Source organism: Triticum urartu, chromosome 7 (assembly GCF_003073215.2).
Source record: "Triticum urartu cultivar G1812 chromosome 7, Tu2.1, whole genome shotgun sequence".
In the NCBI taxonomy this organism is placed as follows: domain Eukaryota; kingdom Viridiplantae; phylum Streptophyta; class Magnoliopsida; order Poales; family Poaceae; genus Triticum; species Triticum urartu.
Window position 1 is genome coordinate 26,660,125 of NC_053028.1, and position 14,985 is coordinate 26,675,109.

Genomic DNA, 14,985 nt, shown 5'->3' on the forward strand with positions numbered 1-14,985 from the left:
CCTTCTACAACAGATTCACTTGATAAGGGTGCATAGGCACATGGGACTACACCTGTATTTTACCGAAAAGTAGGATCCATCCACAATGCAACAGCAGAGCTATGGCTCCTCTCCCAATCTTCTCCCCCTTTTATACTACTTGCTCCCATGCTTGCATTTGAGAAAACTTGCAACTCAACTACCACAAACGGAACACTAAACATAGTTTAGTGGTCGTGATTTTCGATAAGTCATGGTGCTAAATTATCAACCTAAGATATAGGAGTATCCTGTACCTTGCGCTATTCCACTCTGGTGCATAATAAATATTCTGAGATGTTATGCCTAGCGCTTTATAGAAAAAGGATGTCATGCCTAACAGAAAGTGGTGGAATTAGTAAAGAATAATACCTCAATGTAGTAGCTTATAACCAGTTTTGTTGCCAAAAGAAGGACCCAAAACATTGTATACCTAGAAGAACAACAGCGCTTAAATAGAATGGGTGCAATGATAAACACAAATAAATGCTGGATAAACAAACAAACAAACATACTTGAAAATGGAATATCGGCCTGCATGCATTCCTTTGCCAACAAATAATGGAGGCTATAAACAAAAGAGTACATTATGTTGAAAATTACACATACAAGGACATCTAGAGTTTAGTGTAATAGAACTGGGAATAAGAAACATACCTGGGACCACCACATCATCAACCTTATGACTCTGATACTTGAATTCTCAAGAAACCTTCCGAATTCAGGGGAAAATAGTAATATAGCGGCCAACATATTTGGTGCCAAATATATCATGACAGCATGAACGTATAATGTTGGATGCTTGCGTCCGTCACTGAGCCTTGCTGTTAGTTTTCTACCAAGACCAGTAGGATTCTCCCAGATGTATGCATAAGTTACTGTTAGAATTATTACCCACGCAGCGGATGATAGTAACTTCAAGATGTAGCGCAGTTTAACAGCAAAAGCCATGCTTCTTCTTGCTTTCCAGCTCAACACAATACCCAGTATTGCTGCATTGGAATATACTTAATGTACTAATGACAAAATAAGGTGTAATATGCACAAAAAGGTTTTGCATCACATACGAACAGCATAATCCACTGATTTCATGCTAAGTAAATTATGAGGATAAAAAAATAAAAATATTTAGTAGAGTAGAAAAAACTGAGGTGTGGGGATAATAAATTAAGATCATGTGTGATACATTTATGTTTATATGGAGAGAGAGAGAGAGAGAGGGGGGGGGGGAGAGAAGAATCCTGGATTGCATGGGCTAGACCACCCATAAGAAAACGGGAAACTGAACCAAGCAACAAAATGTTTCTAAATTATAATGTCTTACTTTTTTAGATAAAGGGTAGTATGTTACTATCTAGAAGATACAAATTACACCTGGGTCTGCCTAATGTCCTCCTTTTCAAGAGTAGGGGGGAACGTCAACATACATTGGAATAATTTCAGTATTGCATCAGTTGTAAATATACTCGAAATTTGTTTGAATGTTCCTGCATCAAAGATATCACTTGGCCTGCCACCATTCCTAGCAATTATAATCATGGCCTGCATGAAAGAGAAAGGTAATAGAAAAAAATCATCTCAAACAACGAAAACAAATGAAAAATGTTGAAACAAATTACCTGAGCAACATGAATGCATGACATCATAACTAACCTGTAAGGATAAAATTAAGAAGCTCCACATCCTGTCAAAGCTACGGAAGATGTGCCATAATGACCGTATCTCGGCAAAATTGACTTTTCCCATCCAGTGGTGTCCATTCTCCTAGAGAATAAGCAACATAACGGCATCAGTACAAATAGGACCTTACGATGACATAAACTGCAAGCTTTATTTTGCTTTGTACCAAGACAAACCAATATGTCCTGCCTATTTAACCAACATAACTCTATTCTTCATGCAGGTCTAAGGATTTTCCTATGTATATAGTAGTTCTAGAAATGTCTTTGCACTTGAAAATCAGAAAGCAGATAATGTAAATATGTTTGTTCTGTCAGTTTACATACTACATTCATCTTGTTCAGAGGAGCATCATGTGGAACTTGGAAAAAATCTGCATCATCTCTCATAGGCCACCCTAATAGAAAACAATCCCTTGACCTGAGAAGCAATGCAGAAATAATTCATAAGTTCCATCAAAAACTGGCTTGCAAAATCACAAGGTGTAACAAAGCAGGTCAATATTTACCAAAAATACTCATTCACATCATCATAATTTCTCCAATCCGAGTGCCCTGACTTTATTGTTTTGCTCCTTAAAGCTTCCTATGTTTAAAATTCAAAGGGTAAAAATAAATGGTTCTTGAAATCTCAAGGGAATAAAAATATATTAAAAACTGTACCTTTTCTATAACCTTGTATATTGGGGTCACAACTTTGTTTAAGAAGGCTTCTTCTTGGCTACCATATGCTGGTTTAACATTTTCACCAGTTGTTGGGATGAGATTTCCAGCCAATATACCATACAATTCGAAAGCCATCTGCATTAAAACAAAATAATTATCACTGTCATCACTAATAAGTCGACGATAATCGACTCCCAAGAACAGCTTTGAACTAGAAAATCAGTGCCTCAGATCTAATCTATAATCTAACAAACAACTAGCCGTGATATTTAACCATCTTTTACCTATCATATCAATCAACACAACTTAAAAATCATTTTCAATATACCATACAACACAGACAATCTTTTACATGTCATAAGAACAATCCATACCACATAGTTACTCCATTTTGAAATAATTACAGTTTAAGCTTTGTCTGTCTCGTATGACTCTCACTCTCTCCTTCCTAGCACTCCACTAGCCTCTGCCTCCCAACGTAACTCCAGACCACGAACCCACTAGAGAGCCCTCCTCCATTTCCGTTTTTCTGGCCAGCCATTCCACTCTCCCACGACACTTCGGTCAGTCATCACTCACCACTGCAGTACGCGTGAACAACATTCGATGGGGTCTAAGAATATCTCCAACAGCTGCCCTATATTAGGTAGTTAGTTTGGAGGGCAAAACAACCCGTCCAGCATCTGTGCAAAAACTCAAACTTGACAAAACTGTTATTCGGTAGCCCAAAAAGAGGGCACCCTCCTGCTTGATACAATGGGGGCATGGACACGTGTGCCCAAAAAATCGGCCACATGCAACACCCCAACCGCCTCCTTTATTTCCCGCGCCAGCAATGTCCTGCTCGCCGCTGCAACAATTTGCCCAGCCATCCACACCACCGCCGGTCTACATCCCACCCACGCCCCCGACCCGTATCCATGACACATCTCCGCTTTTCTCCATCGTACCGCCAAAGCCTGGACGAGCAACTGATTCGCAATCCGGCGCCGTGTCCTCTGTCGACCGTTTTGGTTCATTGCCGTCCTACTGTCGTCTTAATAGCTTCCGGTGGTCATCTAAGAACTAGATTCATCGGCTAGTAGCCCCCGCTGATGCCCAGTCGCCCACACATGTCCGCCGACGCTTTGGAAGGTGGATGGTTGCCCGTCGGTGAAGTTTCGGAAGAAGGTCGACCCACCATCGTCTACGAGGCCCTCCACGGCCTATTCGATTCAGCGTGGTGACATTCAGCCCCGGTGACCAATTTGGGTCCGGAAAAAACCTCACCTGGCGCAATGAAGGTGTTCGACCAATTGCATACAAGGTAAAAACAGAATTGGACATTTCTTATCTTTTTTTTGCAGCACAAGTAGATTGTGATGGACAATTTGGTATTGTAGACTAGTTCATCGGTTGATTCATCTTCACTGTGGGGTGATTCCTCGTCGGACGAGGAAGCGGACATCACTGAAGAGGAATACCTTGCGGTGATCTTCAATATGCACACCAACAAGATGTCAAAGCACGTGGTGCTATTTTCAGTCGTGACTTCATGCATGGGCTGGCAAGAGGCTCATGAGAGATTACCGCACAACTATTTATGCAGCCCAAACTGGTGTACCCCGAGAAGTACATCTCACGCCGGTTTAGGATGTCTACGGAGTTGTTCCCCACATTGCTAAATGTGTGAAGGAACATTATTATTCATTCCTGTAGAAGATGAATTGCACTGGTAGCCATGGACATAGCACTGAGAAAAAGTTGACTGTTGCATTGCCCATGATGGCCTATTGTGTTCCGGCATATTTCATACATGATAATCTGGTAATGGGAGAGAGCACTTCAATCTTTTATGTCAAATGATTCGCAATGGCGGTGGTTGAAGTGTTCGAGCAAGTGTATTTGAGAGCAGCCAATGCTCAGGAGACTCAAAGGCTTTTGGAGATGACCAAAGCTCGTGGGTTGCAGGTATGCTTTGCTCCACTGCTTGTATGCATTGGAGTTGGAAGAACTGCCCAGTGGCTTGGCATGGATAGTTCAGGGGACGTAAGAAGGGTGCCACCATTGTTCTTGAACCCGTGGCCGATAAGGAGACATGGATTTGGCATTCATATTTTGGGATATCAAGGTTTTGTATTGACAACAATGTGCTACATCGATCAACTCCCATTGCAAAGCTAGCAATGAATAATTATTATCATTGGAGTTCCAAGCAAATGGACGCACATACAACAAGGGGTACAATCTTCCGGACGGGACATATCTGAAGTGGGCTAGTTTTTTCATGGCAGTTTCAAAGCCCTCAGGTAAGAAAGAAATTCACTCCCATAATGCTCAAGTGGCCGCTAGGAAAGATGTTGAGAGGGCCTTTGGGATTTTCCCAGCATAATTTGCTATTGCGCGAGGACCGACTAGGTTTTGGGATCAATAGATCCTTTGGTACATCACGACCACTTGTGTGATCATGTATAACATGATCATTAAGAATGAGCTTCGAAAAGATTTGGACTACACCTTCCATGAGCTCATGGGAAAACTAGTGCAGCCGCGTAGAAGGAAAAACCGAGTCTGATACATTCTTGATGCGTACCATGATATGAGAGATGTCAATGCCTGGTTCCACCTTTATGTTTTTATTCATATGAACTTTGTTGGATTATTTGATGGACAATTTGTGTTGAAATTGATAAACTATGTAATAATTTGTTGGTGTGGAATGTGATTAAATTTTTGACTAAGTTATTGTTGAATTGATATGAGTTTTCTATATATTTGTTGCAATGTGTTTGCATATTGTGGCCAAATTTTTTGGTGCAGCTGCAGTTTCTTGGAAGGTTGCTGGAGCGGCTACTGTTTGTTGAGCGGTTGCTAGAGCAGTCATGCCGTAAAATAGGGCAGATGTTGGAGACATCACTTTTCGTGCCCGGAAAATACACTTTTTCATGTGGTGAATTATACTCCAACAACTTTTTCGTGCCCTAAAATTGGGAATCCCTTGGAGGTGATCTGAGTACGACTCCGTGGGTCCTCCTCTCAGCTTATCTGGAACGATGTCGTGGCTCAAAAAAATGAGCTTGGCCCCCGCGTTGGTTCTGAGCACGCGACACAGGTGGCATCCTAGAACCGCACCACCTCCAACCTCCTTGTGACCTTCTCCCCTCTACCGCCCCAGAGGATGTAGTGTGGTGAAGCCGGCGTGTTTGATAGCTGTAGCGGAGCCCATGCTAAAGGAGCATCTCCCCACTCCATCTCCTTCCTCTGTACCCTTTCTCGTAACACTACCTCCCGCCAGCAGCCACTTCTCTGTTGTTGCACAATCGTTGGTGGTCGTCGTCTATGGGTGGGGTGGCCTTGACCTTAAGGCTATCTCGTCTGGCCATGGCATGGGCGTGTGGCTTGATGCCAGCCCAACCTAGACCTGGTCTCGCCAGGCGCCGCTGCTGGTGGTCGCCAGTGTCGAGCGGAGTAGCCATGGCTAGGAGGGTCACTGGCCATTGAGTGCAAGCTTGCGAGACCAATTCTCAGTTTTTTAATCAAAGGAGAAATGTTGCGGGCTTGTTGGGTTTTAGCGCATATCAAAAAATCTCGGCAGCTATCCTGGTGATTGCATACAACATTCCGGCTGACTATACTGAAGAATATCTTTGCATTGGCGAAGATAATACAATTGAGTCAGTGCATAGGTTCGCCAAAGTGATCATCCGCGTCTTTGGTCCCGTATGTCTTCGTGCAACCAACAAGGAAGACACAAAAACTTTGATGGCAACAAGGGAGAGGCAAGGTTGGCCCGGCATGCTAGGAAACGTTGATTGCATGCATTGGACTTGGAAAAACTGCGTGAAAGCATGGCATCGGCAGTACCATGGCAAGTCTTGTGATGCAACAATTGTGCTAGAGGCCCTAGCATCAAATGATTGATGTATTGGACATTGCTTTTCTGGTACGCTGGGTACTCTCAGTGATATAAATGTGTTGCAATAGTCTCATTTGTTTGTTAGACTTGCTAGTGGTGATGCTCTTGTTTGCAACCACATGGTGAGTGGGCGTGAGTATGAGTACATGATACGTCTCCAACATATCTATAATTTTTTATTGTTCCATGCTATTATATTATTTATTTTGGATGTTCTGTACGCATTAATATGCTATTTTATATTATTTTTGGGACTAACTTATTAACCCAGAGCGCAGTGTCAGTTTCTGTTTTTTCCTTGTTTTTGAGTTTTACAGAAAACACATATCAAACGGAGTCCAAACGGAACAAAACATTACCGTGATTTTTCTTGGACCAGAAGACACCCAGGAGACTTGGAGAGGAGGCCAGAAGACCTACGGGGAGGCCACAAGCCCTAGGGGCGCGCCCCTAGGCTTGTGGGCCCCCCGTAGACCTCCTAACCCTAATCTTCGCTTCATAAATACCCAAATATTCCCCCAACACCAGAAGCATCCACCAAAATACTTTTCAGCCGCCGCAAGCCTCTGTTCCCGTGAGATCCCATCTTGGGGCCTTTTCTGGCACCCTGCCGGAGGGGGATTCGATCATGGAGGGCATCTAAATCAACTATATTGCCCTTCCGATGAAGCGTGAGTAGTTTACCACAGACCTATGAGTCAATAGCTAGTAGCTAGATGGCTTCTTCTCTCTCTATGATCTTCAATACCACGTTCTCTTCGATGTTCTTGGAGTTCTATCCGATGTAATATTCTTTTCCGGTGTGTTTGTCTTGATCCGATGAATTGTTGATTTATGATCAGATTATCTATGAATATTATGTGAGTCTTTTCTGAATTCTTATATGCATGACCAAATATCTTTATATTTCTCTTCGAATTATCGGTTTGGTTTAGCCAACTAGATTGGTTCTTCTTGCAATGGGAGATGTGCTTAGTTTTGAGTTCAATCTAGCGGTGGTCCTCACCAAGTGACATAGTAGGGGTAGCGAGGCACATGTTGTATTGCTCCCATCAAGGGTAAAAAGATGTGGTTTTCATCATATTTCTTGAGTTTATCCCTCTACATCACGTCATCTTACTTGAGGCGTTACTCCGTTCTTATGAACTTAATACTCTAGATGCATGCTGGATAGCGGTCGATGTATGGAGTAATAGTAGTAGATGTAGGCAGGAGTTGGTCTACTTGACACGGATGTGATGCCTATATTCATGATCATTGCCTTGGATATCTTCATAATTTTGCGCTTTTCTATCAATTGCTAGACCGTAATTTGTTCACCCATCGTATTATTTTCTTTCAAGAGAGAAGCCTCTGGTGAAACCTATGGCCCATTCCCCTTCTTGCTTCTACTATAGTATATGTAACCCTAAATTCAAACTAGATCGAGAGAGAAGCCCGAATCATATCCTAGTTGTTAGACTTCATATCTTATTGCAAAATCCTCACCACCCACTTCCATCCTAGACCGAGTGCGCACCTATAGCCTCAAAACAATCATGGCGGAATTGGATGTGCAGAAGTAGATGATGGCACAGGCGACGGAGTGTGGGACTATAGCCAAGGCGCTCTTCGCATCGCACCGACAGAGAAGTCTCTGGATAAGATGGAGCCGATGTTCACATTGCTTGAGCACACGGCGAATGACCTAGCGGCGTGGCGGCCAGGGGTGGATCACGTTGTGTACAAGTTGGAGGCAGATCTGGGCGAGATCCATGCAGAGCTCGCGGGCAGCCCGTTTGTGTCTGGTGTGGAGGCTCCCACTAACCCTACTAATGATGTTGCTCCTTCGGCGGATGCGCCTTCATCTGGGCTTGCTCTCGGTGGCGATGGCCACAGGCTAATCATCCACGACGTTTCACCAGCACTCGGGTTTTAGTCCTCGGGAGGCTTGCGCCCCAGACACTGATCCAGCCAATGGTGTGATTCGTTCCCCTTTCCCTACTAGTCCATCGTTTGGTTCTTGTGATAGCAGTACTTCTTCTAGGAGCAATAGAGTTGCTTCTTCTTGATTTGATTGCCCTGATTTTGATGGGGACAATCCCACGGGTTGACATAACAGTCATCCATTTCATGGGCGCGGCCGCGTTGTGGTTAGTCGTTTAAAGCACACATCAAATTTCTAGTATGGGAGTATTTTGTTGCCGCTGTCTTGGAAATGTTTGGTAGATCATTGTTTCAAGTTTCAACACTTGCTCCGTAAATTTTTCACAATTAAAACAAACTAGCATTGTCCTCGAGTGTGCAGAACAGTTCAATGTTGATAACTCCTACTGGTGCTCAAGAAAGATGGAGCATGTCGCTTCTAAGTGGATTATCGCCACCTTAAGGCCTTCACGGTGAATGACTGGTTTCCCATGACAATCATTGATGAATTATTGGATGATTTGGCAGGAGCAGCTTGGTTTACGAGGGCAAAAACGCCCTGAACAACCAGTTTTACAGGGGGGCTGGGGGCGTTCGGGGGGGGGGGGGGGGATGTGCAGGCGTGTAGAAATAAGGATCCACTCATCGAGTGGAGGGGGCTACGGTACACAAACAAAGGATAGTTAAGCAACACTAAGCACACCTAGCCAGACATCCACATGCGCCCGGTGACCCTCCTTGAACCTTGACCACCAGAGCCCAGCGTTGTCACGACAGTCCTTGGGGGTGGCGGCCAGGGACGGCGAGCTCTCCCTGAACACAATGGCGTTGTACCTCTTCCAAAGACGCCAGCAGTGCATGAGAACGAACGCCGATGGCAATGCAGCGCCAACCGCGGGGGAGGCGTCGAAGAGATGAAGGGACCAGACTGAGGTGCCTTCCGGCCACAGTCCAACACTTCGCCAGAACTCCCGCGCGAACAGTCATTCGAAGACGAGATGATCAGCAGTCTCCAACTCCGTCGTGCAGCACGGCCACCCCGCCTCCGCCGTCGTGAGGATGGTCTTTCGCAGCAGGACGTCTCGCGTGTGGATGCGCGCCAAGGTGTGCAACCAGCCAAAGAATTTCACACGCGAGGGGGCCGGGGAGGACCAGACGAAGCCACCATTGGGCTCCTCCACTCCCCCAAGGAGGACGAGGGCGTAGGACGCACGAGCGGAGAACCTGCCCTTGGAGGGAGAATAAAGAGCAGCGAGCCGCACATCCGGCAGCGCGGACCCCATGTCGTCCCCCACGAGATTCTGGACGACGACACACTCCCTAGCAGCGATTGGGGTAAGGTGTCAAAGCCCTTTATTTTGGAATCCGATGCTTCCTATCGTGGCATTGGAGCCGTTCTCATGGAAGGGCACCACCCCCTAGCCTTCGTGAATAAAGCTATGGGTCGTAAGTTGCACGCACTGTCGATGGACGTGGATTTTTAGAGCACCTGCATCCCGGCCCTACTATCCTAATTCTTCAATATCGCTTTAAAATCCATGCGACACAACTCACTTTCTATATGAAATTTTCTTTTTTTTTCTCTCATATAAAACATACCTTGAAGTTTAAATTGTAGTGTGACAAAGTTTTCTAACTAGAATCTAGGTTAAATCTTTCAGAATTTTTTGTCCGACATAAATACTAAAAATATGAGTTTTTTTAATCAAACAAAATGTATTTTATATATTTATGTTTGACAAAAAAATCTAAAAGATTTATCCTAGATTCTACTTAGAAATTTATCCTAGATTCTACTTAGAAAGCTTTGTCATGCCGCATAAGTTTGCATGAATCGCGATGCGGAAAATTGATGGCTAGATAAAGAGGACCTGGGTGCAGGTGCTCTATTATATATTTTCCCACTGTAGACTTACAAGAAGGAATGTATGGCCATTCTAATGGCCGTGAATCGTTGGCGTTCGTCTCTGCTCCTCCCAGTGTTCACCATTAGAACTTATCATCGGATTTTGGCCTTCTTGGATGAACAACGATTGACAATATCTTGGCGACAGAAGGCCTTGAAAAAATTGCTTGGACTTCAGTACACCATTGAATATCGCAAAGGAGGCACCAACCAGGCTGCAGATGCTGTGTCGGATCAGGCAGAACGTGGAGAGCAGATTCTTGTTGTCTCTATGGGCGTACTCACCTTGCTCGAGGCAGTCAAACAAGGATACCACCAAGACCCGCAATGCGGCCGCCGCCCCCGTCTCCCTTCTCCTCCTTCCACCCCGCTGCCACCGGAGGAAGCCGACGGGTAAATCCCGATCAGTGGATGGCGGTGGCGGGCTCTCGTCCTCTTCCGCTGAGGGGACGTCCGTCCTAGCGCAGGGTGCGACCCTAGACGGCCTTGCGTTTGGCGGAGATCGGAATCGGGACGGCGGTCCCGGGACTTTTTGGTGTGAGCTTCGCTTCGGCGGCTTCAAGGTCAGGCCAGCGGCTGCCTATGGATCTAAGCAGCGGTGGTCGCGGCAACATGTGCAGTGGTGGTTGAAGAATCGAAACGGAGATGTCATCCATGGCGGCGGCTGTCACTTGTGGTTCAACTCTTCCGTGATTCGAAACAGAAGACTACAGATCACGATAGTGTGTGGCCACGGGTGTAGCTGGACAACTGAAGGGGATTCATTTTCGCAAGCTTGTCATCAGCTAATGGCAAGGACGGTATGGGCCTGCTGGAGGGGCCCTTGACATGGGTTTCGGCGGTGCTTGGCAGTCGTGTCGTCGCCTGTCAGTAAGCTCATATGAGGATAGCTTTGGTCGCATTGATCAACCGTGCGCGTGAGCAATGGTTGGAAAGCCCAACAATCAAGCTAAAGACATTATGAGATGTCATGTTCCATATGGTCCTCGTGCACGAGATGCATACTCATTGCCGACTGGTCTGGGCGGCCTTATCAAGGACAAAAGGAATGAAGGTGGTTGTCAAGTGGATGCAACAAAACATCATGCCTGTGTTTTGGGGTGCTAATTCAGTATCGGGACTTGAGTTTCAGGGTGAAAACCCATGGTGTGACCTTCGTTGGTCATACCTGGCAATGGCGATGTTTCGACATCGTTACCTTGTTGTAGGCATTGCATGGAATTTCTCCCAGTTCTACTCTCAGGGTGAAAACTCAGGATTTAGTCTTTGATTGAATCCGGCAACAGTGACACTTGTGTGTCCTTATCTTTTCCCGAAGACGTTGCTTTTGGAGAACCTTCTCGCAGCCTGTGTGCTGTCATGGAAGTGGTTGATGTTGCTGCTTGTTACTGCGTGCCTTAGATCTTAGTTTTTTTTCTTTCTTTCTTTTGTTCTTGTTTTATTTTTTGGCTATGTACATCCTCGATACCTCAACTTGATCGCGACATTGTGTTGTTGCAGAGGCCGGGTGTACTTGATATCGTCTTGATATTAATATATTACCCTTTATCGGAAAAAGACCCACAATGCACTCGCTTACTCGCAGCAGCCGCAGTGCAAGCACCAGTGTACAGTACCCCTTCTCTGTCCGAGAGGGACTCGTTCGTTACAAAGGGAGAGTTTAGATTGGATCCAATACTACCGTACAACAACAGCTTTTGCAGCAATTTCATGCAAGTGCCTTGGGTGGGCACTCTGGGGTGCATGCCCCTTACAGCACCATTACGAAACTGTTTGGGTGGTCGCGTCTGAAACAGACAGTGAAGCAGTTCATTGGTCAATGTGGAGTGTGCAAACAAGCGAAGGCTGAGCATGTCTGTTAACCTGGGATGTTGCAACCCTTATCCATGCCAGAGCAAGCCTGGCAGATGGTCACCCTCGACTTCATGGAAGGGCGCCCAATGTCCCACGACTTTACCGCTATCCTTGTCGTGGTTGACAAGCTAACATGGTACGATCACTTTATACCCCTGGGACACACTTTGTCAGCTTTGCAAGTGGTGAAAAGCTATATGGTCTATGGATAATGTATTTAAGCAGCATGCACCACCTGATGCTATGGTTTCTGACCGAGACCGTATCTTCACAAGCAAGGTCTGGTGGGAGTTATGCAGGTTGACCCACAGCTCACTTACGAACTCAACAGTCACAACTATTGGAATGCATCGTCGCACAACATATGCCACCTTTACCTCTAGTGTTGTTCCTGACTTACTTCGTAAATTAGCTAAATTTGACAGCACACATATTTATTACTAGCAAACATGTCTGTGCGTTGCAATGAGAGAAAAATATATTACACACCTTAGCCTAATAAACATGGCTCAAGATCCACATAGGTCCACGTCCTTTATTTCAAACATGACACCCCATTTTGTTTTCTAATCAAGTTTCATACATGACATGATAGATTTGGGGTTAAAAATTTGAAGATATGAATTATTCATCCTACCACCCAGGGATAATTACCATTTGGTAGTATGTTCATATACTATAGCTAAGATATTTCAAAGCAAGCTATAGAAAAGAATTGCATGCGAGTCCATAATTTTTGGTATATTTTGAAAATACCTTTATATTTGTATGTACAAAACAATATACTAAAAAATGAGTACATACTACCTAAAAAAGTAGGATATATGCAATCCAAATATACTTATATACTAGTACATAGTACTACACGTACATATTCTCAGTTTTGATATATCCTACATACAACATACAGAACTCAGATGCGGGTAACTACTACTGGTGATAGGAAACATTTGTCTGTCTAGATATATGTATCTATGTATGTATGTATGTATGTATGTATGTATGTATGTATAGATATGGCTATTTGTCGGATTAGCCGTAATTGCAAACATACTTGACTTGCAACCCATCCTCTCCCATATAGTTATTTTATTTGGATGCTTAAATTAAGGATAAGAAAGAAATTGATCGTACATGATGATAGATGTAGCAAAGACACTCCGGCATGAATCTCAGGTTAGCTGCCTCACCCCATACGAGCAGATAAAGGCCCAAATACAGAAGCTTGCGTTGTTGTACGCCCTGTGGAATAATTGGTAACCTACATAAGCAATGACCAAATAATTAGTTAGCCAAAGAGTTTTAAATACCGTAAAATCTCTCTTTGAATACTATATCACGCAATCATGGTTACTGACTTTGTGACCCGAATTAGGACCAGCGTGTAGGCTCTTGAGTTATGACACCAATGCATTATAAACTTGAGTTATGTGCTTCTAGTATTACAGGAACTGGTTCGTGAATAATTATTCTGCGTATGTGTCTATGCTGTTTTTCTGATAAGGTTTTAGCAAGTTAAATCAGTGCCTCTTAATTTTTCATCTTTAATTATCTTTTTTTGAAATGGCAGGATTTCTATATTCATTAATAAGAAAATAATTGCTCGATTAATTAGAAAAATTCAAGCCAAAATCAGATTGCCGAATTAATTATGAAAAACCGAGCAAAAAACTGTGACAACCGCTGAGGGGCACACAAAAGATACCCACACAAACCACTCCAAAGTGGGCTTTGCCCAGACAACACGAAAGCATCATCGTCATCACCCCTCCCTAGAGGCGTCATCGCCATCCCCGAACACTGTGTAAATGACTCCTACTTCGCCGTGGACGATCGTCGACTCAACCCACACTACAGAGGTCATATGTAGCTATATGAAGATTTGCTCTAGGACCAAGCCACCTCTGACCAGGCAGTGCAGCTCCGACACTAACAAATGACTGTGAAGAAGAACTAGGCATGGCTGGGGCCAAAAAAGATAACCGAACAAACCATCTGCTTCCAAGGTTGGAAAAAGCGCTAGGCGTTAGCGAGGCGGTTGGCCTTTGCATAGCGTCTAGGTGGCGCTTCAAAGCCCTAGGCGTAGCCTAGGCCAACGTATATTTGGAAATCATGTTGTATTTGGGTTTTATGTTGCATACCTGTATTGATTTAAAGCATGCGAGTGAGTAAACTACCATGTAATTCCATTGGAATATGACCCTTTTGGCATGTTTGTGCAATAACGTATAATTTCTCATTTGAGCGGACAATTTCTTGCTTGTACTGCCTAGAGATTCGCTTATGCCCTAGGCGAGGGGTTAGGTCATTGCCTAGTGCCCAGTGTGCCTAAGCGCATCCTAGGCACTGCCTTTTTCAGCAGAGCCTGCTTCTCGTCATTGTACGCCACCAGGTCCCGCGACCGCAGCTTCGACTTCGTAGCAATAATTTAGCTGAGGCAATCCCGCGAACATGCCGGAGAAGAGGTGGCTACCACAACCATTGTCGCATCTCCGACATCGCTCCGCCATCATCGTTGGCACAGAAGCCTGGACGCCAACACCGATGTCGAGAGCAACCTCATTGCCCGCACGACATTAGGTCAAACACCTTAGGTGTCGTAAAAATTTCGAGGCTGCCGCCCCGACCTTCATGTGTCACGTCATGCCATGCGCAACCCACCAACACCACCTTCCGGGGCTACCGCCCGCACTCGAGTTGGAACTTCGCTCGAACCTGATGCCCGCAGCGCACATTGCTGAGGGAACCACATGAAGACCACGAACGCTGCACGCCTGCACCACATCTAGGGCAGCCACCCCGACGTACCGTCCAACCACCCCCGCTGTGGCGTGTTGAACAAGTCTACAAACCTGTCAGCCAAGTGGTCCAAGATTGACACCCAAGCGAACGCCCAACTGCCGCCCCACCCATGGAGCTACCTCGAGCATCGCTTCAAGAGGCCGCTACCTCGGTACACATTAGTCGTCCGGGGCCGATGCTGTGGCATCCACCAAACTAGAAGCAGGAGAACACGAATCGCAGCACCCACAAGCTAGCTCTCCCAAATGACACCCCGAAGA

The 14,985-nt window shown here is 45.1% G+C and overlaps 1 protein-coding gene across 4 annotated transcripts in view; it reads right to left on the reverse strand.

The window, feature by feature from the left end:
- The window catches only part of LOC125520498 (callose synthase 3-like), a 93,595-nt gene that overhangs the window by 57,108 nt on the left and 21,502 nt on the right, over positions 1 to 14,985 (reverse strand). For all 4 annotated transcript variants that reach the window (XR_007288693.1, XR_007288692.1, XM_048685447.1 and 1 more), the window contains exons 9-17: positions 13,058 to 13,184; positions 2,361 to 2,498; positions 2,207 to 2,283; positions 2,025 to 2,118; positions 1,672 to 1,782; positions 1,446 to 1,560; positions 676 to 1,010; positions 534 to 586; positions 391 to 451 (exon numbers count right to left, since the gene is read on the reverse strand). Coding sequence is in view for 2 of the 4 variants with exons in the window: in XM_048685447.1 (XP_048541404.1) it covers positions 391 to 451; positions 534 to 586; positions 676 to 1,010; positions 1,446 to 1,560; positions 1,672 to 1,782; positions 2,025 to 2,118; positions 2,207 to 2,283; positions 2,361 to 2,498; positions 13,058 to 13,184 (1,111 nt within the window). In the remaining 2 variants the exon portion in view is untranslated. The remainder of the gene's footprint in view (positions 1 to 390; positions 452 to 533; positions 587 to 675; positions 1,011 to 1,445; positions 1,561 to 1,671; positions 1,783 to 2,024; positions 2,119 to 2,206; positions 2,284 to 2,360; positions 2,499 to 13,057; positions 13,185 to 14,985) is intronic.